The following is a 26,002-nucleotide window of genomic DNA, read 5'->3' as shown; positions in this document are numbered from 1 at the left end:
GCCAAATTCTCCGGGGAGGAAAATAGTAACTCTGCAGCATCGGTGTGTGTTATGGATGAGAAACACACGCCACGTTTCACTGGATGTTACGCACTCAGGAGGAAACACGCATCACTACAGATCCTCTTTCCACACATTTATAAAGGCTAAAACACGACATATAAGGACTAGAATGTACTGCAGTTTCTGTCTGCGTGTTTATCTTCAATAAGCATCAGACACAGACGTCATTTAGACGTCAGTCTAATACGGAACGATGCTTGCTAGTTCACGTGTTTAACGCCTATTTATCTAACTATCAGTCAACTGACACGTCCTGGATTGCGGTAAGTTTTAAGAGGACTTATGAGACATTCGGATATTAGCGACTGACGAAATGGAACGAGAGGATTAAGGGCTACGGTGTAAATGTGACCCCGGGTCACCTGGCTCGGGACCATCTGGCTTCGTCGGTTTTCTGGCAGCATCCCTTGGGAGTTGCGGTTCTGAGGCAACGTCTATCCAGTACATTCATCTACTGAGACAAAATTTCATTTGTTGACAGGTATCCATATCGTAATGATCCCTGTAAAATAATCCTGCATTAAATATCAGTGTCTGCAGCCTCTCCTGCCTCTTTTCGATTTTCGAGGGAAAAAAAAAAAACAACCAGATTAAAAACCCTGTGAATGTCACATCTTCTCCCTCATTTTAATATATTATGCTTCCCTTTTTTCACGTTTGTAATAATGCATGGGTAAAGATGCCTTGTTTCAAAAAAACATCTCAAGTAAAGATAAAACAAATATATTGAAATTTATTTAACCCACATAAACACACTGTACATTTCATCGAAAAAGCGACGGCAAGTTGGAATAGTTTGGTTTGGTCCCACAGAGGAGAAGCGTGTCACATGATGCACGTCCCATCACTCGGGTATTTCATGGACTCCATCTGCTGCGTCATTGCCAGAACTTCATGAAATCCGGTGCTGAGGCCAGACATGTGCTGGAAGTAGGCCTCCTTCTCCACTTGCACCGACAAGTTGTTCACTCCGGCGTCTTTCAGGATGGCCGTCACCTGTTTTCCCCAGAACAGCAGCGGTCGATCAGGTCGGACAGATTTCATTGATAACAAATTTCACCGCTTAACAGATTACTGGCGGTCTGACTAATCGTCATCAGTCATCGGTCATGGATTCGATTTGGGTAAAATATACTGCTGTGTTGTAATAATTTACTCAGATTTAAAATTTACTGTCATAACGAAGCTCAAATCTAACCACAAATCAGTAAGTGATTGAAACAGTTTCATGAAATGTCAAATGACGAGCTGTGGTCTGAATCTACTCTGTGTTTTGTTTTAATAACTGTGTTTCAGAGACTTGATGTCACTGTTAACAGTCATGATTGACTCTGAATGGAAATCCAAGCATGGCCAGACTGATCGGGTGAACGCATATTGATAGTGTGTGGAAAAAAATGAATCGCAAAGCTGCGGTAAAGAAACAGCGTCTGCAGGAGCTGGTGGAGATGAATGCCTCCATGCTGACCTGCTGTATGATCCGCTGCTCCACCACGTCCGACATGATCTGCAGGTGGATGGTCCCGGCGATGACGCTGGCCGAATGCCTCCAGAAGTGAGGGTCTCTGTACGACAGGACTCCTTCGATCTTCTCCACCTGAGGTGGCGAGTGAAACCCCTTTGTTTAAAAAAAAAAGTAGCGAGCGCTTCGCGGCAAATTCAACGGGTCGGGGGTCACAGAGCGGTCACCTTCTCCAGAGCGCTGTTCAGGTCCTTCTCGTTCTCGGGGGGGGTTCGCAGGAGAAGGACCTCGCAGGCGTCCTTCAGCAGGGGGATGACGCTCAGGAAGATTAGCGTGGCGATGAAGAGCGAGCAGATGGGGTCGGCTATCAGCCAGCCGAACTGGCGGATGAGGACGGTGGAGATAATGACGCCGACGCTACCGAGGGTGTCGGCCAGGACGTGCAGGAAGACGCCTGGGAGAGGAGAGGGAAACAAAAACGTTATCGTTTCCAAATCCTTCTACCCGTCCCCTGGCGCATCCCGACACACACCTCTCATGTTGGCATTCATTCCGCCGCCGGAGCTGTGGGCGTGTCCGCCGTGGGCGTGTCCGTGGCCGCCGTGCCCGTGTCCGTGTCCACCGTGGGAGTGGCCGTGAACGCCGTGGCCGTGCTCGCTGTGAGAGTGGCCGTGGTGGGAGTGGCCGTGGTCGTGCGAAGAGCAGCTTTTGCCGCCGTGAGAGTGAGCGTGACTGAAGGCACAGATCCCAACCAGGTTGACCAGCAGACCACCCACGGACACCGGCTGCAGAGGCCAAAGCCACAGACGTCAGAATCGAGCGATGATGAGCACATTAGATGGTTTAAAAAAACAAAAACAGCGACAAATATGACTGGCTTCTGGACAGTAAACAGGAAGTGTGAGACATTACATCGCCAGTATCACCCAGAACCAGACGTAGCTGTTTCCTGATTGGTCCACTTTCAATTCCACCAACTGGGACCGATATTTTTTGGGGTATATAATTCGTTCAATGGTCGCAAGAATATTCAGGATGCGCTTAGCGATTTTATGGACACGTCTTCACAACTTTAGAAGTGGGAAAGCTCTTAAACCCCCAAGAAAGTCTTTCAATTCCATACTGATGCTACATTCAAAGGCTTTGAAACTTTACAAGCCCGGTGATTTACAGTGAAAACAATGATCATTCGAACAATCGTGCACAAATAAACAAACAATTGAGAGCTGAAGCCAGAATTGTCAAATCACATTGATGTGACACGTCGAACCTGAGCCCGCCGTGGAATGAAAGTGCTTTGCTCACCGTCAGCATGTCTGTGTTTATATTGGGAGGATCCACCAAACGGGTGACTGACTCCATAAACACAAAGAAAGCGATGACCATCAGGAACAGGCCGTTGATGAACCCCGAGAGTATTTCCACACGGCCGTACCTGCAGCCCGGGAAAAAAAAAAACAGAGGCCGGATTTCAAACGTCCAGCTGAATTCTCCAAGCACCTCTCAGTAACCCCCCTTCCTCGAGCGCAGATATACCCGTAGGAGAAGATCCTGCTGGCCTTCCAGCGGGTCATCAGGGCGGCGAAGAGGCCGAGGACCAGAGCCGAGCAGTCGAACAGCATGTGGAAGCCGTCGGAGATCAAACCCAGGCTGTTGGTCCAAACGCCGTAAAACAGCTCCACGAAAGTGAACGCCTGAAACACACACTCACAATCACACGCAGCCGGAGTGTTTTTCTTTTTCAATCTCCCTGCTTTGGGACCATCGACCTCCACTTAAAAGACCGGAGTAAGAAATATACAACATTTTGGGGACATTTTAAGAAGATGCTGTGCACGGATCGACAACTGAAATGATGTTGAAAACTGAGTTTCTCGACCCGCATCTGAATATGAAGTCAAATTTCTTTTTACTTTTTTAAGGATGTACTTTCCCAAACTTTTATGTCAAGTAATGAAATTCATAGTTCAAAATCGATAACGATTTGATCAAGTTATCACACTGTCATTTGTAGAATTTTCCTTTCTGTTACTTTATTTTCAAGGCTTTTATTTTGAAATTACAAATTTGGAGCAAATGAATCAAATGAAATTAGGCATGCAAGCAAGTGACGATCATGAAGCACTGTTCTATTCCGGGTGTCGGGGAACGCACCAGGTTGAGACACAGGAAGTAGAAGATCTGCCTGGAGTCGTACTCCTCCAGGATCTGCTTCAGGGAGTCCTTGATGAAGCGGGGCAGGGACTGGGATGTGTGCTGCAGGGCGTCCCCCATGAAGTTGTACAATGGCGTACCTTCGGGTGAGTAACCCACCAGCGTGCCCTTCTGGCCCTTCCTTGTAGGACTGGAGAGGATGCTGGAGGCTGCGGGGGAAGACGACACCGGATAATAAAGAGCCAATGGGCAAATTTGCGCATTTATCGGCCAAGGTGTGCTCCAGGTTTGCTCAGAAAAGGTAAAATTTTGATTCTTTCTTTTCGATCGTTGTTTTCCGCCCCTATGAATTGTGGAAGTGTGTTGAAGAATTGCTTCTCCTTTCCCATTGGCTACATGTTAAAACCGCATTCAAATTACGGTGCCATGAAAAACAGTGGATACATTTCTTTCGTATTTATTTCTTTTGTGGGATTCATAAGACGGCATGTAAGGTAGAAAACATATGAATGTGTATTTTAATAGCTAATATTGACTCTGAATCTCGTGACTTCATTAGAACAAAAAAAGGAAAGGAAATCCCACTAGTCTTAACTAGCTGTGTGTAAAAACAAGACAATGTGAAATTAGCTTTGGTTCCCATCATGGGAAAAGTTACAATGCTAATTATCCTAAATGGATGACACATATCATAGAAACAGCACTATTGAAAGATCTAAGAACACAAACCTTATTCTGATTCTTGGCATTTCTAAGCCTCATAGCAAAAAGATGTGTGAATGAATGAAACTTTCACTTCAGTAACTCACACAGGATGAAGAAGACGGCACTGACCAGCACCCCCCCGGACAGCACGTGCTCCGTACTGATCTGCTGGCCTGGCTTGCTCATGGAGCGGAGCTGGTCGGTCAGCGGGTGGGTCCAGAAGTTGGCCAGCAGGAGGGCACTGAGGAAGAGGGAGAAGGCGCCGTAGCGGGCGCATCTCGGTGTCTCCATCTTTGCGCTGCAGATGGATTCCACGTAAAACTCGAGGATCATCACAGAGAAGATGATCATCCCGAAGGGCAGGATGAGGGACGACCAGGATTCCACTTTACTCTGAGGTGAGAGAGGGAAAATATGAAGCTCGTGTCTGCGGCAACGGAGATACATGGACGTCAATCTGAGACGCCATGGGCCTTATGTAAAGGTCGCGATCCGTCCCACCTCGGTGGAGGCCGACAGAACGATGACCCAGGGCAGCAGCACCGCAGCCGACACCAGGTTGTCCAGGGCATACAGTCGCTTGGCTCCGCCGATTTCCACCGACAGCTTCCTGGAGGCGGTGTGGAAGCCCACCTTCAGGCACAGGGAGGCCACCAGCAACACTACGCCACCCTGATGGCGAAAGGCAGACGCTGACCTTCTGAACCGTCACTGCTCTTCGCATCCGATCACACGTGTGATGTGAGCTTCTCTTACTTTGTGATCCGCTACTCCTAAGAAAGCAATGGCTGTGTAGAGGAAATGAGTGAGCGTGCTGTCATGGTGTCCCTCAGCTGGGCAGTGTTACGGGTTAAGGAAGGCACGTGCCTCAAAAACACACTAGCATCAACTACATTGAAAGAAAAAAAAAAAAAAAGATACGGTGCTCTGCCATCTTTGCCATCAGATCATCGTTGTCGAAGAGGAGCAGGCAAATCACGGCGATAATGAAGAAAGCAGCTCCTCTGGTCTGAAAAACAAAAAAACAAAAATACATGACTATTTGTTACTGGGTGACAGTTGCTTGAATCTAACTGGGCCCGAAACCGTATCAAGTAAAAACACACAAAACATCTGCAAAAAGAATTCCAACAAAAATCTGAATATAAACCGTGTAATATAAATAGATATAATATGTATAAGTTCTATAACATGTCATTGCACATTCATCAGGGTCAAATACGCATACTTCCCAGGCTTATTTTCCAGAAAAGAAAACACAATAAAACTGCAAGATTTTAGAGCCTTTGTGAGCTTCTACCTTGGAGGGCCCGCCTCCCGAGCTCGTGAAGAGGACACCAAGGAGAGCAATGACCACCACGTCACTGTGCTCAAACAACAGCAGCGTTCTGCACAAAAAACATGCATGAATAAGAGTTTCAACAACGCAGTCCAAAATAAAAATGTCTAATACAGCAGGAAGATTAAAATGTCCTATTACATTTAATGTTATCGGAAAACACTTTCAGATATGTATCATTTTTCTGGTGAGTTAAATGTTTTACCTTAAAGGCCCGCAGAGAGTGAGACCAAAGAATCCCAGCAAGGATATGACACAGCTGAAAACTGCATGCTTCAGTAACTTTATCCACTGCAAGGAGGGCAGATATAAAAAGGGAGCCGGTGAATCATCAAGGTAGAACATAAGGAACTGAATACACACATTAGGACGAGGGGGAAGTAATCCAACCAACCTGTCTTTTCGAGATGACTTTACCAGAGGAGAAGGGCTTTTGAAAGAACAGCAAAATAACAGCACTCCTGTGACAGAGGTCAGATCACTGTCAGCAATAGCACCGCCCCACCCATCACATCAACAATCAATAGCCCATCAAATAGCTGCAGTTTCAATAGACAGCTGACATACATCAAGGACTGTTTGACATTTCCTTGAACCTGTCTAATTTCTAGACGTTTTCTAAAACACGAGAGGAGGAGATCTGCCAGCACTTATCTAAGAAATTTCACACAAAGGATTCAGATCTTACTGATATGTGTGCTCTACTTTACACATTTGTGGTTTAAACCCAAGCAGCTAACACCTGGATCCCTTACCCAAACTTCAGTATGAAGATGAACTGGACGATGTGCACGACTTTGAGGATATCATAGGATTCAAATATTCCCAGGGCTTTCAGGACTTTGGAGACGACCAGCAACACGATGTACCTGGTTAACCTGCGGAGAACATTGATCATCACCCAAATTACTGTTTCCAGTGCAAAGAGACTCTGACACTGAGATGATCAGCTCTCATGTTGTGGATTAACATTCGCCATCATCGTTGTGCGGATCGGTCACATCTCATTCATCATAAACTAATGTGGGTCAAATGGAAAAGTCGTTTGGATAGATCGACTGTTTATTAACAATAGTTAGCAGGAAGTCAGCAATCTGACGTTGAGTGACAGTTAACACACCTGGAGTCTGGGACCTCCACCATCCCCAGTCTCCCCCCGGAGAGGACGTTGCTGCTGTATTTCTCCTCCATTGTCGACAGGCCGCTTCAACCCGTTAATCTACCCGGTATCGGTGACATTACTGTTATCTAAGAGGTGAGTCTGAGCTGCGGGCCATTTATGGTTGAGCTCACCGACACTTTGCCTTAGAATTTAATAGAACTAGCAACTACTCGTCTGTTAGCCTCTAGCTAACCTTTTAGCCGGCATTCTACCAAATTTCGACCAAAACTTTCCAGCTTAAACGCGTCCGGTTTTATTCTTTGTATGTCAAGCGAATATACTTCCTTGTTTAGCTCCAGTTAGGACAATGAATATTTCAAGGTTAAAATCCATGAAAATGAAGAATAAATTATGTAATTACAAGACAAAAACGCTCCATCTGGGAGCAGAACTCAGAGCCACAACGCACTTCCGGACACGGTAAACAGTTTCACGTCACATGTGTATCTACTAGTGACGTATGTCTGCGCAGTACACAACTGCGCAGCAGACCGAGGAAAAAGGATCAATGCCACGTTTTAGCTCACGATGATTATTTCCTCCAATGACTTTACTTTTTATCTTTATACCTTTATTTATTGAGATCATAACCTCATTACATGTTTATCATATTACATGATTTTTTTTTCAAAACCAAATCTCTGTTTTATCATGCCCATATCACATCATAAACCTTTTCAATATTTCTTGTTATTTATGTGATTCTAAATTTTTGGAGTTTACCATGGAACTATTCATTCATTCATTTGCTATCTATATAACTTATGTATAACTCCTATACTTAAGATTGCAGGGGTTCTGGGGTTCTATCCCAGTTGCCATTGGGCGAGAGTTAGGGGTCATGTAATTATTTAATTGTATATTGCAGTTATAACTAGGATGTTTGTTTTTTTGCAATGCGAGTGGGTTGTTTTGTCTTTAACAAAAATTGAGAAGCTTTTAGTATCATACGTACACAGAGCTGAACAATTATTTAGCCATTCATCTCCCACATAGCTATTTGAGTGGAAAAATCAAAATGAACAATCCATACAGGGGTTCGGCCGTAGCTGAATTGGTAGCGCAGGCGTCTGATTCCTGGCTTCTCCTGTCTGCATGCTGAAGCATCCTTGGGCAAAATGCCCGAAGAACCACCTTCTCCCGATGGCCTGGTTACTGCCTTGCATGGCAGCTCTGACACGATCAGTGTGTGGGAGTGTGTGCCAGTGGCTAATGGTCATTGACTATTTGTCATAACAGTCACATGATTGTGAGTTGCTCGTCTTTCCCAACTTTAATTACTATCTTTTAAGTTAATCATTTTGTCCTCTGTGTGGCCGGAAGAGAGTCTCAGTGGTATTCAATTTTGCATCTGTGTGTGTGTGTGTGTGTGTGTGTGTGTGTGTGTGTGTGTGTAACTTCAATGAGGAAATTAAATAATCATCAAAGCTTGTGGATGCTAGAACTGTGTTCAGCCTCTGACTTTCCTACTAGTACAAAAAGTAGCTACAGAGAAAAAATGTTTTCAACTTCATGTTTCAACTTCTGACCAAAGGGTTTGTACATATGAGGATTTTATTAGTGCATCAAATCATTATGATGGATTTGAGGTATCAGTCCAACAGTGGAAGCTTCAGCAGGGGCCACACAAACCAAGCAAGATCTTCTCAAAATGGTTCTTGGTGTCCATCTGTGAAAGACACAGGCGGGAGCTCATTGGAAAAAAAGCGGCAAAAAGGCTCGGATGATCATTTGGATGATTTCAGTTTACCAGAATGGCTTCCTGCAGGGTTTTGTCGTACATGGCGCCGTATTCCGCCACAATCTTCTTCAGGTCGACCTCCGAGCGGCTCACTAGGATCCTGATCAGCGTCTTCTCACATGTCCCGTAACGCTGCAAGGACAGACTCGGTCACTGAGGGGTTCATCCAGAACCTCATCCCACAGGTCAGAGTTGGTAGCACAATTTCAGATGTGATTATTTAACACACTTTGTCAGGCTTATCAATGACTGAAACTAAAAGTCCCAACCATATTCATTTTTTACATTCTTCTCCAAACATTAGTCCTCATGTGATGACACAACAACTGAAGCTAGCTACACCTGATACTTCATTCTATTCAACTTTCACTTTTTGCATCATATAGGAATGTTTTTTGTTTTTTTTTACGTGCCTGCTAGCAGTGGCAACCTTTCACTTGTTCTGTGTAGCTATTACATAGTAAATTGATCCCGCTGTCCTAGTTTCTGAACAGCAAATATTACAAATCATTTTGAAATAAGATGTTTACTGAAAGTGCAGGATAAGCGGAAGAAGATGGGTGGATGGATGTTTACAGAAAGATTGGTATTTGTTGACCTTCTTTTTTTTTCAAATGTACAAGTTGAGACAATGCACTCTTGTGTTTTGCTTATTTTGACCAAAGGCACATTGTTTCATCTTGCGCGAAAGCATTTCAGCATTCTTGACCTGTCCCGCTACTAACCTCCATAGCCCGATGGAGCTTCTCCGCAAAGAAGGCTGGCATGTTCCAGGCACATTTAACTAAAAGATAAACAAAATGTTTTGTATAAAAAAAACAATTCTCCTGGAACCAGGAGGCGATACAGTTTTCAGTCTTGTTTGTGCACTAATGTCACCTTAAAGCATTTTCATCAAACAATCACTCCAAAAGACTCACAAATCTCCGTAATTGGTGGATATGTGGAATCTCACAACTGTGTTTTCTTGCACAACAAAGCCTGTTGTAAGAATTTGAAACACTCCCAGGAAAGAAAACAATCCCCAGTCACATTGCATTAGCATCTCTGGGTTGTAGTTATCAGTATTTTGCAACTTCACATTAAGTTATGAAACTTGCAGCTGAAAGGGGGCTTTCAAAGGTCAGTCCACCCTCCTTCTCCTCCTCCTCCTCGCTCTCTCACGCCACTATTGTAGTCACCAGTGAGAATCTCCTGATCCTGAATCAAATGGATTGGGAAAGAAAAGAGGCCATTGCCCTCACCAATGTCAACCAGACAGTCCTCAATGTCTCCCTTCAGCTCCAGGTCCAGGGCTTTGGGTAATGTGATGTCGCTGACCAGGGCATATTTCTGGAATGCTGGTGGAGATACAGTCAAACATAATACACAAAGTATATTAATCTAATGTCATTTTATCTTTCTAGTTGCTTTTTTGGTAACAAAACTCTCATGACATTGGAGATGAGACTCAATCACGCAGCGAGTAGCATTTCATTGACATGAAAAAGAGTGTGAATAGATTAGTGTGAGACCAGAACCATATGCTGGATCAGTGTTTCCCAACTACTGTGCTGTGGAAAAATGCCCAATTTCACCTGTTTGGTCCAAAAATGATTTATTCAATGCAAATAATGTGTCTTCTTCTATTTATGTGGGCATGCAGTAAAGCAGAATAATTAAATGCTCTTCCACTAGATGGCAACGAGTAAATTAACCTGTGTATCTACCTGATGCTGCTCAAACAGCAGAGTAATTAGTGATGCTTATGTTCAATAATGAATGTTATATTGCATTTTCTCAGTTCCTGCAAGAATATCAGCTTTGTGATCAACCAAACAGGGCCAGAGACTACAGTTTTATTCTATTTCATTGAAAATGTTTTTGACATATTTATTTGGTGGTGTGTTGTGTGATATTTCTACTGTAAAAAAGAAAGGGCTCAAAAAAGGTTGTGAAATACTGTGCTAGATGGTTATCTTCTCTTTGTGATGGGATTTATTAACAAGAAACAACCCACACTTGGGTTTTAAATGAAGCAACACTGTTACTGTGCAAAACACTCCTGGAATCCAAATTATTTCACAGAAAGGAACCTCAACAGCTATTCCTTTGGATCAATATATCTGGTTTTGTGCAAATAACAATGACCAAATATTGGATTATTAACTGAGATTTCTTTGTTTCGAAAATGTGAAAAAAATATTAACCCACTGGTGACAATAAAAAGAAAAATCTAAAATTCAGTTTCCACAAATCAGCCTGACTTTGCTCTGTTTTTCCAACAGTGTTGGGTGTGTTCTCACCAGACCAGTTTGGTTCCACCGGTCCGTCCAGGTATGTGTGTACGTGTGTGTGTGTGTGTGAAGTTAAAGTAAAAGGACTCTTAGAGCTGAAACCATCAGACGCTTACTTTTGCAGAGCTGCGGGCCGCTGCGTGACGTCAGTATGTCGATGAAGGTCGAGACGTCGATTCCCGCGTGATTCTCTCCCGCTTCAAACAGAGTCTGGGCCGACAGACAAAATCAGGTTATGTACCTCAGTCCTGGTCTTACAGTGTGTTGCTGAGAGAGAACAAATTCCTCACCAAAAAATTTAACAAGTCCTGACTTTAATTTGAATGCCGGCAAAAGAAATGTTCGTATAGTTGCTAACAACTCGCCGTAAGTAACGTGGTATGAAACATTGCATGTACTGTGTAGCAGCAAATGAAAGCAGAATACAGTGCTTTACACATTCTCAATGTGATGGGGCAGGGGGACAGAAAGCACAGACGGAATGAAAGGTCATTCTGACACAAGGAGTCTACTTTTCATAAATTCTTTTCTAAACACATTTGATTCATTTTTTTTATTTGCTTTAACTTCACCTGACTGTCAGAAATGATGAGGCGTACCTCTGCATCCTTTTGAGCTCGAGCCATATCGACCTTGTCGCTCTCGTCTCTGTTGTGTTCCAGCAAAGCGAGAAGGGCCGTTGCAAAATCTCCACTGGTTTCGTCCTTGATAACATCCTCCAGGTCCCGGTCGTACTCTGAGGGTGCCAGAGAGGTCATTTTTACATGGGAGCAAATGTTCAGCTGTGATTAAACTGTGCTGAATCTCACCAGACCTTCTTTGAAGACTTTCTTGATCTCCTGCATCTCCTTGTTTGTTCTTGTAGCCAGAACCTCCACCAGGATGTCCTCATCTGTGCCCAGACCCTGGTGGAGCAGTTAGACGAGGCTCAAAAACACTGTTTTGATACTAGCTGTCAATCAGGAATCTTGATTCAGGGTTCCCTCCCTTGTTTCAAATCTGAGAACACATGTGTCCGACTTTGATACATTTTGCTTTTTATCTACCGTTTGTTACGCACTTTTCGGGTTTCCTGGCTATTTTGGATCTGTAGCTCTTGAACAAGAGCAGCTTCTTCTTTTTCCTCTTTTTAAAAAAATGTCACGATAAGAGGACGATGGATTTCTTTTACTGTGCAAGAGTTTCACTTAAAAGTATCGACGCATATTCATGAAAGACTTGGTATAGTGGAAAAAAAACATCCTAAATATTCACTATTTTTTTTTCTTGTTTCGTTTGGTATACTTCCAGTGACCTTACCTTGGTGGCATCCCTGAGAAGTTTGGCGTCGAAGTGTGCGGGTGGCATCAGCAGAGCCAGAGAGATGTCCTCTAAATCGGACCGGAGAGCAGATTCCAGAGCATCTTCCAGTCTCTGCGGTGAGAGTATAATGCAGGTTGGACCGCGCTGGGTTAGAGGCAAAAAACTGTCTTCTCTTTAACCACACAGAAAATCAGAAATTAGAAATTGCACACATAAGTATCGCTTTTTATATTATTTTCAATCCCTTTTTATTTTATTTTAAATAAGGCCCAATTGAAAAGCAAAAGATTAATGCATAGAAATATCCAATCAAATAGGATAAAAGGTATTCAATATTAGCCAAACATTAGGGACAATAAGCAGTGTGAAGTGAATGGAGGATTTTATTGTTGAACTCATTAATTAATATTTCTATTCTACAGACTGTCTTTTTATTTGCTCTCTCTGGTAAATGTATGGTTGTGCTTTTTGTTGAACAACCGCTTTTCCCTTTGGGTTTTAATAAAATTTGGTCTAAAGTGAGGAGCCTTTTGTTCCTTCCTCCTCAGACTGTCAGCCTGTACTGCATAAATGAAAGTAGAGGCGGGGATCGGACCGAGAACACCCCTCCTGCTTTGATTTGACTCAGTTCCACTTCAGTTAAGATGTGGAGTACCCAGATGGCCAGCGGCACTGATCCTCACCAAAATAAAAGTTCGAAATAATGGTGATGTTAATATGAAGTCACGCCAACCAGCCGGGGAGAAAAGTCAGCATGCGTTGACTCACCTTGCCGGTCGATGACTCATAAACCGCCTTAATCTTCTGTCTCTGCTCATTGTTTCTCCTCACCAGAACTGAAATGATCACATCTTCATCCACTCCTGCGAGGACAGAAGGTCAGGTGTTATCTCGCTGTTTGTTCCATCACTTGACTTTTCGCACCGATCCCCCCCATCCCCGATAAACGGTGTGAGGTCACGCTCACCTTTGCTTTCGATGGCGCTCTCCAGAACCGACACGTCCTTGCTGGCGCTGAAGCCGGGGTAAGGAGTCACGGTTCCGTAGAACTTCGTTTCCGGCTTGCCTTTCACCTGTCGGAACATGAAATCGCACAACCGTTTCACCGAGCAAAACACTAGGGATTCAAAATGACTATCTTCCGAATCACTGCAAAAACTACACAGCTTCCTGCACACTAACAGGCTTGCAACACTGAACACAGCAGGTACTCACGGTGACGGTGTCGTCCTTCGGGTCTCTGTCATGGACGATATTGTTGAAGAACTTCTTGAAAAACGACATGTTGACTGGAAGGAAAGATTAAACCAAAAGTCAAGTAGACTGGCAAGCAGCGAAGGAGGACAAGAAAATCTATGTGTCTTCTTTAAATACAAATATCAGAGACAGCTCACCTGCCTGGCCTGTTCCTAGTATTCAGCCCCGTTGGAGTGAGCCTCCGGATGATTCTTGGGCTGATTTATTTTCGTCCCGCAGAGGTTTTCCCTGCCCCCCTGACAGAATACCTGTCTGGTGACAGTCTGACTGGTCTGGCGACTTCACCCTCTCATCAAATAACGTGGAATTCTCTCTCACGTGCAAACCTACGAGGTACAACTAGCAGCTGGATTTCATAGCTTCCTAGCGGAGTAAACACATAAACACTGACTTATTATATATTTTTTTCTGTACAATTTCGTGACCGAACCCTGCTAACCCATATTTACCTCTGTAGCTAATGTGGCCACAGAGTCACACGCAACAAATCCAGCCACGGCCCATTTGCTAACTCTTATTTTTTGCTCTTGTGTCAAGCACATAAGAACAAGATTGATTACATTTTTTATTTTATTTTTTAAGCCAAAAAAATGAACCAATTAAAACAAAATATGTTGAATAATTAAGAAAATACAGGAAGAAATCCAGGACAGCATCCAACTCTTGGGAACATGACTAAGCTTTCTCATCCTTTCTAAGGGGGTCCATTCAAAGGATTGTCAAAGCGGTTGATACCGTTTTTTGGTCTCATTTTTACAAGTCATATGTATATTATCAACACTTAAACTTTATTGGCTGTCATAAAGAATAAACATCGCTCCTTTGACAGAGATCATCACCTCATGCAAGACATTTCGACACAATTGAGTCTGAGACTTAAAGCAGAAACAAAATGCATGGACCTTTTAGTTTCCCCATTGTTTCTGACAGTGTGTGTTTCTACTGCAGCCCGATATCTATGTTGAAGACAAAAGCTGTAAGACTCGAGGAAGAAAACCTTAAAATTGCTCGTCCAATGGCAATGTCTTGAAATGGACTTGGGTTACTTGAAACAGGCAATTGCTCCGATGTCGGTGAGGAAACATGAGCGGCGACAACACAGTTCCGATCTTGACCAGTTGCAGGTTTTGAAACACAGTTGTTGTCTGGCTAAATACATGGCGACTGAATTTATATCAAGAGGAGGAGAAGAACATCCAAGCCATGTGTCGGTCCTCTTTGTCCTCAGTCATCAAATAAACAGTAATTGGACTCTACATCCAGCTACCTGGGAGGAGGGGCTCTGCCGGGGCTCCGACCCCTGCCGGCCCCAGGGCCTGGCCCCCGGGGGCCTGGTGCCCGGCTGACCGGCCCTTGGACGTTAGGGTTGGGGGATGCCAGGGTGATGTTTTTTTGCAGGTTGACGGCTTTACCTGCCTCTCCGGGCTTCGTCTTGGTCGGTTTCACATCTTCTTGCTTTTCTGTTTGGACAGCGCAAATAACATTTAGACAAAAACAGTAATCTGATGATTTTCAATAACAATATCAACTTGAAATTTTACAACATTAATACTGATGTTTACATACACAGAGAGCATGTTTTTGCTTAGAATTAGTAACAAATAGACAAAACAACTTTTAATTGAGTTTATTCATTTCTACTGGCTATATAATCACATCTTAAAATGTTTGTGTCACATTCTTCCCATAAACCCAGATGGAATAGACGCCATGACCTTTTTGCCATGACCTATTTTTCTCTGTGGACTGACCGGGCTCGGGTGGGGGAGAAGGAGGGGCAAGGGAGCGGTTGGGCAGCAGGTCCTCCAGGTCCTTCATGACCTGGTTGGTGCTGTCGGTGTTGTTCCTTCGGTTCTTCTCTTCATCTCGGGCCTGTCACCAGACAAACAGAGAAGGGCCAAATTACATGAGGGGCTTAAATGTACATATGTAAATTGTAAGAAACCCTCGCCTACATGAAATTCACTGGTAATTCTCAATTTGAGAAAGCCCTGATTTGTTTTTCTATTTACCATCTGCATCTTCTTCTTCAGCTCCACGTTGGCGTTTTGGTAGGCCTCAGAAACCGAGTTCAGGTAATAGATGGCGAGGCTGCGGAGGGAGGAATGGCTTGCTTTACTCTTCTCTGACTGCACAGATCAGGAGGGAAGGTTTGTCGCTCGTGGAAACGTGCAGAGAAAAGGTGATTTGAGAAGTGATTCGAGAGACTCACACCATGAGGAGGACGGCGGGTATGATGAGGCCCGGATTGGCCACGTAGCCGAAGAGCGTCCCCAAGAAGGCCGGCAGGTCCAGGTCGATGGTCTCGATGATGACATCGAACATCTTGGTCTTCCCACTGCAAACATCCACACGCTGACGGAGACGCTCAAGCCTTAGGGGTCGGTCCGTCTGGTGCGCGTCCTTACCTGAAGGGCCCACAGTCGAACGAGGGCGGCAGCGACATGATGGTGTACACCACCGGCAGCAAGCTGAGGAAGAGGATGAGGAGCAACAGCCCCATGTAGAAGTTGTTGGACTTGGATGCCTTGAAGACCCTCTCGTGGGGGACGTTGGTGGCCATTACAGCCCAGCACTGATAGTACATGGAGGTGAGGAGCCGAAGCACATTGATACCCACCAGACCGGGAGCGTAAAATGCACCCATCCTGAAACACACACACACACACACACACACACACACACACACACTATCCAGCTTAAATGGCTCACTTGTATAGGAAATACATATGTTGAATGCCAGGCAGAGGAAATCAATGTTTTACTAATGCTAGTCCCATTTTGAGGGTATTAATCAATCAAATTGTTAAAAGAAAAAAAGCATTAAAAAGTGTTTGTAAACACCACATTATGTTAACATATTCATACCAGATCATCCCCTGGTTAAAGACCAGGCCCAGAACATTCCCACTGATGTCAAACTCTCCGTATGACGGCTGCAAGGAAAAAAACTCATCACTGACCATTTCGTCAATCATCTCAGTTTAGGTTTGTCAAAACAAAAGGTCGCCTCACAAATCCGGCTTCCAGGTCCCAGCACCAGCAGTAGTTGAGGAAGCGGACGATGACGGCTCTGGCGAAGTCGCCAATCAGGATGGTCAGGTACGTCACCTGGATGTCCGACACTGTGAGCTTCACGAACTCCTGCAAGGTGACAAAACCTTCAGGTCCCCAACATCATCATCATGTGTCTGTCTTACAATTGGATGCTTCTGATCTGAAATTGACATGTAATTAATTGTAGTTATTCAATTTCGTTCATGTTGAATCCATTCTTAGGGTCAGATCAGTGATGTTCTGTGTCTGTATGAGCTGAATCAACCAGCATCATTTTAAAATGAGACTTAAACACAGACATAGCTTGAAACTGCTGTTTCTCGGTCATAATAACAGGAATGGATTCAATCCCCGAGCGTAAATAGTCATTTGTCTCCGTAACTATGCCGACAGCCGTCTCCCAGCAGGGTCCCCTGATCACATCAGCGGGGTTCATGGGGGGCGGGGTGGCCTCAGTGTCGTTGACCAGGCGGGAGTAGTTGGCATAGTATTCCTTCATGGCCCAGATGGAGGCGTTCTTGATGGACTGCTCTTCTTCCAGCTGGAGACACAGACAAGGAGATTCCTGGCATTTTCACACTTTCAGGTTTTGGCAGAACCTCCCCCCTCATTCAAACCCACAGCTACCTCCCAGTCAGGATTTTTATATTTAACAAAGCTTTATCTTTTTTTCCCCCTTCATTTTATTTTAACCATTAACACAATGTTTTTAGACTCCATATAGTAAATGAAAAAATTAATCGACAAGACTGTAGAAAAGTACATTTCAGTAAATAAATCAGAAAATGGTTAAATGTTGCTCAAAATATCAAAGAGTTACCTTATGTTATGTTATTAAAAGTATATATTTATGCTTTGTCGGATGGAGAGCTCGTCTAAGAACTGGAAATGGGCAATGTCCTGATGCTGGAGGTGAAAATAGGAAACACACATGTGCACGCTGCCACAGACATACACAAACACACGCGCGCAGACCTTGGTGTTGACCTCGTCGAACAGAGCGAACAGAAAGGTATAGAGGTTTCCTAGGAACAGGGCGAAGATGCGTCCCAGCTGCCACTTGAGGGCGATGCGGGGGTGATAGTCCTCCAGCTCTGCGATGGTCTCAAACAGCGGAGGGCAAACCAGACCCAGCAAAGACATGATGATCTCCAACTGGAACCCACAGGTCACCAGTCACATCCTTACTGCCGATGAACATTTAATCATCGAGCTCCCAGTATTTCACGCTTCCTCTGGTCATTACCTCGTTCTTCTCGTACCAGCTGAGGTCATCACGGTTGGCAAACTCCTGTGACCTCTTCACTACGAAGTAGATGAGGTACCCACTGCCGCCGAGGCTGCAGGTAATCAGGAAGTTGGCAAGAACCCTTAGGAACCTGCGTAGGTGGATGTTCTCATCCTTCTGGTTCTCCTGCTCATCCACAATGGACTCCTATTCTTGTGCGGGATGGCAAATATTAATATAATATAAAGCAAATATAATGCCCATGATCCGCTCAGTTGCCAGGGTTACCTTGAAGCTGGTGGTGATGGAGGCATACTTGTTGTCGGCCGTCTCCGCGTTTCCGATAAGGTAATCCCAGCTGGTGAACATCTTCCATGCGAAGGTGAACTCACTCTCATCTCCGTCTCCACCGCCAACATCTGCATTCTTGGCCATTCTTGTTGGAGAACGGAGCAGACAGAAGACAACCAAAAAAAAAAAAAAACACTTGTAATCCAGAGACCTTAAACCTCTTTTACTACTTCTTTCTACATAACGCTCGATGGCAAACACATAAACATGAACTTTTTGAAAATGCTGGCTTGAGGAAAGAACATCTTGTGTTGTTACGATCCGCACTGGAAGAGGGGTAATTGGTCAAAAATAGACAACAATAAGCTCCCCCCACAACCCTGACTGCAGGATCAGTGGTATAGATCTTCTTCTCGTTTCGGCTATTCCCTTCAGGGGTCGCCACAATGAATCAACCTTCTCCACCTAACCCGATTCTTGTATCCTCTTCTCTCCCACAAACTACCTTCATATCCTCTCTTACTATGTCCATAAATCTTCTCCTTGGTCTTCCTCGAGACCTCCTGCCTGGCAGCTTCAATTCCAGCATCCATCTACCAATATATTCACTGGCTCTCCTCTGTACATGACTGAACCATCTCACTCCGGGTTCTCTGACCTTCTCTCCAAAACATCTAACAGGAGCCGTCCCTCAGAAAGACTCATTCCTGAGCCTATCCATCCTGGTCACTCCCAAAGAGAACCTTAGCATTTTCATCTTTGTGGCCGCTAGCTCTGCCTCTCTGCCTCCTGTCTTTTCGCCATTGTAACTGTTTCTGGCCCATACAGCATCGTTGATCTCACCACTGTCTTGTACATCTTTCCTTTCATTCTGGCTGATAGTCTTCTACCACATAGTACCCCTGACACTGTTCTCCACCCATTCCAACCTGCTTGAACCGTCTCTTCACCTCTTTTCCACACTCTCCGTTGCTCTGGACTGTTGATCCAAAGTACCTGAAATCCTCCAACTTCTTGATCTCCAACCCCTGTAGCCTCACCGTTCCACCCGAGGTTCTCTCATTCACACACATATATTCTGTCTTGCTTCGACTAACTTTCATTCCTCTCCTTTCCAGAGCATATCTCCACCTCTCTACATTTTCCTTAACCTGTTCTCTGCTCTCACTGCAGATCACAATGTCATCTGCAAACATCATTGTCCATGGAGATCCCTGTCTTACCTCATCTGTCAGCCTGCAAACAGGAAGGGGCTCAGAGCTGGTCCCTGATGGAGTCCCACCTCCACCTTGAACTTCTCTGTTACCCCTACAGCACACCACACCACTGTCTCACAGCCAGCATACATGTCTAACACCTGCAGCAGTCTAACATATGTCTCTCCCATTCCAGATTTCCTCATATAATACCAAAGCTCCTCTCTTGGCACCCTGTCATATGCTTTTTCTAGGTCTACAAAAACACAATGCGGCTCCCTCTGGCCTTCTCTGTACTTCTCTATTAGCATTCTCAAAGCAAATACTGCATCTGTAGTACTCTTTCTAGGCATGTATAGATAATAGTAGTATAGATAATAAATAATAAACGATAACATCTCGCTACAGTAAAATAAAACAATCACATATGAAGACATCTTTCCTCAAAACTGACTGTATGCTCAATTAGAATGATCATTTTTTTCACTTAATTAAGCTTTACTGATCCCCGATGCCTTTGTTTTACAGCCTAGAAAACCAAATGATCAGACCTTGACAGGAAACATTAACCTGGTTAGCTCAAAGTGTCGGCCAGGTGAGAATATATATACGCAGCCAGACTCACGTGCGAATCACAACCATCAGGCTGTAGCCGAACGTGCCGATTCCAACCATGAGGTAAGAGAGAGGTAACCGGAACTTCAGCAGGCCGATGGTCCTCTGGCTGTTGTAATATCCGTAGAAAAGTACCGAATATTTGCAGTAACCCTGAGGAAACAGACCTACTTCAGTTTGATTCACGCCTTCCTTTTTTGTCCTATTTTAGTGGAATTTTGTGTAAACAGCTGGTTTCCTATCCAGGATATCCGGATGAATCCTGCACAGCAACTGCTCTTGGGCATTTTATATATAAATCAGGATATATTTCTATTTGTCACATCAGAATAAAAACAAAACCCTGCTTTTTCTTCAGAAATGACCTGTGGAAATATTGAACCATTGAAATATAAATTCTTCAGTAATTAGAAGGTAAAAAGCTGAATATTTATCATACCCATGCTTGATGTAAAAACACTGACTGATGCTTTTTGAATTATAATCTGAATAGAATCCATGACCTGGCTTGCAGGGTTTTCAAACTTCAGCCCTGATGGCACAGAAAAACAGCAGCTACCTCTACCCACAAAGAACACATTATTCATTTGAATCCATTTCAAGCTTTAAAAGCATTTCAGATCTCACTGCTAACCAACAAATATTTTAAAATTAGTTTATGATTTATTTTTTTTAATTTGCTCCCAGTACCAATCAACTGTTCCTTTTATTTATCTTGCGGTTTGTAAGTGAGTGCATAAATATAATTACATTTTGCATTAAAATATGATCCTGGAAAATTGTATTTGGTTTTGTTCCTGCTGACAGCAGCTGAAAAAAGAGTTAATTGTTTTTATTGTGTTAAATTAATTATTGAACTGAAGTAGCTCTGTCCATCATTGCGGAGACTCACATTGAAGTCCATCAGGACAGAGTAGTCCTGGGCGGTGGGTTGCTCCGCTCTTGGTACCGTCTTCCTGGGAATTGATCCGTAAGGAAGGCCCATCAGTACCTGCAAAATAAATCTTTGTTATCTATAACATTGTTATCTATGTTATCTATCTATCTATATATATATATATATATATATATATATATATTAAAATTAAACACATGGTGTTTTTAAATGCAGATTTGAGGCAATGTTAAAAGATCCATTCTTAAAACTTTTAAAAAATATTTTACTTTATTATTTTGTAATTTCCTGTCCACCTTTCTACTCTCACTCATAGACACCACACACACACACACACACACACACACACACACACACACATACATACATACACACACACACACACACACACACACACACACACACATACATACACACACACATACATACACACACATACACATACATACACATACATACACACACACATACATACACATACACATACACATACACACACACACATACACATACACATACACACATACACATACACATACATACACACACACATACACATACACACACACACATACACATACACATACAGACACACACACATACACATACACACACACACACACACATACATACACATACACACACAAACACACACAAACACACATACTGTAGGGGCCTGAGCTGCTAGGGGTTTGCTGCTAGTGTTAGTTAACTCAATGCTAATAGTTATTTTGCCTTCGGATTATAGAACATAAAGAAACGCTTTTCTATTTTCCAATTTCTACGACATCTTGGTTAAAATTATTTCTGTCGGTGTTGTTATTTTAAGAGTTTTATATTCTAAATTCATGCTATTAAATCGCATTCATTTATTGAGGTTTGCCGCTAGTGGGTGCTAAAGTGGCGCAAAATTGGGATTCTTCTACAGGTAAGGAGCCGCTGTTCTGCGTTGAATTTACAATTTGACTAGAGACAGAACAGACGGAAGGTCATAATCTCACCTCCGGAATGACCACCAGACCAAAAGTCAGGCCGAAAAGGACGAGGTTCATCCCGTACATCCAGCGCAGGAAGATAAAGTACGATGCGACCGATGATCCAAAGTGACCTGAGGACAACCAGAGACAGTTCCAAATCTGACCACTAGGGGGCGACATTGGCCCATGTGAACTTACTCTCCACCTCCTTGATCTTCCTCTCCCAGGGGATGCAGGCTGTTCTGAAGTTCTCAAAATCTCTCTGGAACTTGATCCATTTCTGACAAATGGATTGATTAATTTAAAAAAAGGACAAACAGGCAAAAGTATGAAGTAAATGACAGACAAGGACTGTAAAGTCTGGTCTCTAACCTTCATCATCATCACTTTGTAGGCGTACCACTTCCTGCCTTTTCCTTTGCCCAAAGCGCCTTCAAATTTATCCACAAACTCTTGAGCTTCTCTGTGTGAGAACATGAGACAAATAACACAGATTTACTGAGATTTTAAACCAAATCATTATGGATGCTCGAAGTGATGCTGGACATACTTCAGGTGTGTGAGCCTCCTCTTCATTCTCCACGGCTTGTTCCTGATATTGGCGATCAGCTTCTTCTTCTCCTCCACCTCCTCCATCAGGCGGCTCATTTCTCCCTCCGACATGGAGTCCTCCTCCTCCGAGTCAGAGCCGGAGCTGGAGTCTGAGGAGCTGCGGGAGAAACGGGCCGTAAATCCGCTCTGTAAGTCAGACTGATTATCTTTCTGCTATTGTATCGCTTGCATTACAATAAAAAACAGTGAGAAAAAACATAACTATCACCATCCTCTAGTTTACCTGTCACCTTTCTTTTTCTTCTTCTTCTTGTCCTTTTCTGCTTCCTTCTCCTTGGCTCCGGCCTTCTTTCCCTTACCGTTCACCTCCTCCTTCCCCCCGCTCTTCCCTCCAGCCTTTTTCCCCTTCTTTCCTTTCTCTGTATCACTGTTCTCCTCCTCGCTGTCCGCTGCTTTTCCACCTCTCCTCTTCGCCGCCGCTCCTCGCTTCCTCTTCTTGGAAACTTGATCGTCGCTTTCTTCATCATCATCACCACCACCACCACCACGTTTCTTGGCCACCTTCTTTGTATTTGCTCCCCTTTGTCTCCTTGGAGGTTCATCGTCATCTTCATCTTCATCTTCATCCTCATCATCCTTGCCCACTGGTTTTCTCCCGTGGCCTCTTCCTCTCGCGCCGCCTCGTCCAGCCGGCCGTCTCCTGTTCGCTCTGCTCTCTGTACCAGCTGCGATGAGAAACACACCTGAGAGACTCCTCCTCCTCCTCCTCTTCTTCTTCAACACTTCCAACAAAACTTCTTTACATCCACTTACCACTGTTGTCACTCAGCTCTGCGTCTATTTCAATCCCAACTGAGGATCAAAACACACAGAACACACATATTTACCTCAAAACACAGCGAATCCAAGCAAATGAGGCACCAACATTGCAAGATAAAATACACGATACGCAAGATCTCCACTGTGCAAGAATCCATATTGTCTCCCCTTGGAGGAGCATCAGCCCACTCATGGACAAAACCCCAGGGTTGGAGAGCTTCCTTCATCCATGACCTCGACATGTAACTGTGGAGGTCAACTTTTCACAGGAGACCCTCAGACCCACTCAGATGGACATTTTCATCTCGACACATCCTTTAAGTTGAAATGAATGCTTATATACTACTATTGAAAACAGTTGACCTCTTCTCTCTTTTCAGCACTGACTATGTTTTCCAAACTGTGGAGCTGTGACAAGGAGTATTTCTTTGCAGCTGGCCTGGAATCTATAGGCAGGCACTGTTATAGATCTCACCTTGCACTTGCTCTTGCTTTTATATGAAATCCAGGGCCATTCTGATTAGCATTAGAATCCCCCTGCAGAGTCTGCCATCAACTCAACACTCTATAGTAAAGGGTCAATGTCAGTAATTATCAAATAACACTTTGGCACCAGACGGGTTACATGGCTACCTTGACATTGCGTGCACCCTGGGTGTCGTCTTTCACTGAGATAAAAATGGCAAATGAGAATGATTATTGTTTTTACCCTCACTCTCACAGAGTAGTTTGTTTTTCATTTAATGTAAAAAAAAAAAAAGTTACAGAGCTTAACTGGAGATCAGTAACGCAGCAACACATTACAACATCGCACAGCAATAAGTTCCAGCTTTTAAAAAAATTCTGGAAAGTGACTTTAGCAAATGTGTTACTTGTGGTTAAGACCTTTTACTCACTGCACAAACAGTTTAGACTATCGAGTGACCCGGTGTGCAGCCGCGTGGAAATTGCAGGAATGAATTTGCACTTTCAAATACTTTGTAAATTAAATGTTACCATTGATAAGCGATTAAGTTGGCCCACATGATTTGGTGTTTGAAGAACAAATCACACGTTAGTTCATGGAACCCCATAAACCACCACCAAAGACACAGCAGAGACAGTAGCTCACCTTCGTCCATCACAGCTAGGTCACTTTTCCTTGGCATTGTGAACCGTGAATATCCAAGAGTGTTTCTGAAGTGTTTCTGTCGCTCTCCTCTCTCCGCACTCCTCTCCTAGGTTGTTGCCGTCTCTATGCCGACCGCTGCCACAACTCCCGTTCACAGGGATGCTCTTGGTGAGGTTACTGTAAATTCCAGCGCCTGAAGTTGATATCGGAGGTTTCATCCGGCAGATGCTGATACTCAGGTGTGGCTCACCTCGAAGTGCATTATATTTTAAAAATTCTTTCAGGTAAACATGTCAGTATTTACCTGAAAACATTTATTTTTTTCCACCTGAAACCAAAAGCTCTATTATCTGTCAGAGAAACTCTCACTTCTTGCTATTGGAGAGACACAAAAGTCCAGACACTTTAAGATTTAATGAGGGTTCAGGTTTCCGTATCCCAGGTAAGCAGTAAATACCCCACCTCGAGCCTAAAGCAGCGGGTGTCTGTGTTTTGACTCGCTCCAGCCAAACGCAGCAGGTGGAGAGTAAAGATGCAGAGAAACTCTCATTGAATAAAACATGAGTTCAGTTTTTACATCACTGAATCTTCTTAATAGTGATCAGGTCACATTCGGGCACATATAGCAGTGCAGAAAACACACATACTCAATATGTACTGCAGTAGCAGTATTTGAGTACTGTAGATGCAGTATTTGCTTTAAAAATGTCGATAGAGGAGCACAGAGCAGGTCAGGGGGAGCTTCATTTTACCTTTGGAGACCTAGAAAAAGCATACGAGAAGGTGCTGAAGGAGAAAATATGGTACTGTATGTGGAAGTCTGGAGTGGCAGAGAAGACTGGTGCAGGACATGTATGCTGTGAGACCGAGGCGAGGTGTGCTGTAGCTGTGACAGAGGCTGATAGATGAGGTTTTGACAGGAATCTATATAGATCATGATGTTTGGAGATGACAATGTGATCTGTAGTAAGAGCAGGGAACAGGTTGAAGAAAATCTCGAGAGGTAGCGGAATGCCCTGGAAAGGGAGACAGAATACATGTGCGTGAATGAGAGGCACCCAATTGGAACGGTGAGACTACAGGAAGTGGAGATGAAGGAGGTGGAGGATTTTAAGTGCTTATGCTCAACAATTCAGTGCAATGTAGAGTGTGGAAAAGAGTTGAAAAAACGGATTCAAGCAGGTTGGAAAGGCTGTAGAAAAGTGTTAGGGGAAAGTGTGATGTAAGAGTATCAGCCAGAATAAAAGGAAAGGTGTGCAAAACTGACATGGTTGGGTCATATATAGAAGAGGAATAGTGAATGTTTTGGTAAAAGGATGTTGGGGTTGGATCTGCTGGGCAGGAGGACTAGAGGAAGATCTAAGAGAAGATTTATGGATGTAGTTAAAGAGGACATGAAGTTAGTTGGTGTGACAGAAGAGGATTCAGAGAATAGCGTTAGTTGGAGAGGGTTTATTCACTGTGGCGAACCCTGAAGGGGAAAGAAGAAGAAGATGCAGTAGCAGTATTTTGAAATATTTAAAGTGAATGTATTTGAATATATTTCAGTTTGAAAACATGACAATATTCTATTCGAGGTCATTTGCTGCATTGCTGTGCGGCACATAACAGTGGAAAAGGTGCTTCAGGATAATAACATTGGTAAGGTCATTATTTTGACTACATGTTTTAAATCTGCAGATTGCGTAGTTATCCGTTTATTTGAGAGATTAAAAGTGATGGAGACAATGTACAGTAAAAGTATTGCAGTGTTACGAGTTGATCCAAATTTAAAAAAGTAAAAAAATTAGCAAACGTGAA

General features: G+C 43.7%; 3 protein-coding genes across 3 annotated transcripts; all 3 read right to left on the bottom strand.

Moving 5' to 3' along the window:
- Window positions 1–770: 770 nt before the first annotated feature.
- slc30a5 (solute carrier family 30 member 5) lies at window positions 771–7,333 on the bottom strand. The gene is made up of 16 exons (XM_086170307.1): window positions 6,844–7,333; window positions 6,479–6,601; window positions 6,118–6,184; window positions 5,929–6,014; window positions 5,685–5,772; window positions 5,306–5,393; window positions 5,141–5,217; window positions 4,886–5,056; window positions 4,489–4,777; window positions 3,680–3,888; window positions 3,062–3,219; window positions 2,831–2,960; window positions 2,058–2,310; window positions 1,753–1,979; window positions 1,532–1,660; window positions 771–1,059 (listed from the first exon to the last, which is right to left on the bottom strand). Exons 1-16 carry the CDS (start codon window positions 6,912–6,914, stop codon window positions 889–891), a joined length of 2,337 nt encoding a protein of 778 aa, XP_086026433.1. The 5' UTR covers window positions 6,915–7,333; the 3' UTR covers window positions 771–888.
- Window positions 7,334–8,423: 1,090 nt separating this feature from the next.
- Window positions 8,424–13,670, bottom strand: LOC147220952 (annexin A1-like). The gene is made up of 12 exons (XM_086170518.1): window positions 13,599–13,670; window positions 13,420–13,493; window positions 13,172–13,277; window positions 12,973–13,067; window positions 12,202–12,315; window positions 11,717–11,807; window positions 11,502–11,638; window positions 11,019–11,112; window positions 9,871–9,966; window positions 9,352–9,410; window positions 8,636–8,758; window positions 8,424–8,554 (listed from the first exon to the last, which is right to left on the bottom strand). Exons 2-12 carry the CDS (start codon window positions 13,486–13,488, stop codon window positions 8,498–8,500), a joined length of 1,041 nt encoding a protein of 346 aa, XP_086026644.1. The 5' UTR covers window positions 13,489–13,493; window positions 13,599–13,670; the 3' UTR covers window positions 8,424–8,497.
- Window positions 13,671–14,122: 452 nt separating this feature from the next.
- Window positions 14,123–24,239, bottom strand: tmc2a (transmembrane channel-like 2a). Its single transcript, XM_086170615.1, has 20 exons — window positions 24,203–24,239; window positions 23,086–23,124; window positions 22,556–22,997; window positions 22,271–22,429; window positions 22,093–22,183; window positions 21,919–22,000; window positions 21,745–21,851; window positions 20,741–20,839; window positions 19,859–20,001; window positions 18,035–18,182; window positions 17,765–17,953; window positions 17,482–17,673; window positions 16,901–17,083; window positions 16,477–16,605; window positions 16,330–16,397; window positions 15,870–16,109; window positions 15,674–15,799; window positions 15,474–15,552; window positions 15,213–15,333; window positions 14,123–14,921 (listed from the first exon to the last, which is right to left on the bottom strand). The coding sequence occupies exons 1-20, from the start codon at window positions 24,237–24,239 to the stop codon at window positions 14,725–14,727; spliced, it is 2,871 nt and encodes a 956-aa protein (XP_086026741.1). The 3' UTR covers window positions 14,123–14,724.
- Between the last annotated feature and the right edge of the window lie 1,763 nt (window positions 24,240–26,002).

Source organism: Fistularia commersonii, chromosome 23 (genome assembly GCF_037954325.1).
Source record: "Fistularia commersonii isolate RoL2024-O1a breed Wild chromosome 23, RoL_Fcom_v1.0, whole genome shotgun sequence".
Lineage (NCBI taxonomy): Eukaryota > Metazoa > Chordata > Actinopteri > Syngnathiformes > Fistulariidae > Fistularia > Fistularia commersonii.
The sequence above is the reverse complement of the archived record's forward strand: the minus strand, read 5'-3'. Positions and strand labels throughout refer to the sequence as shown.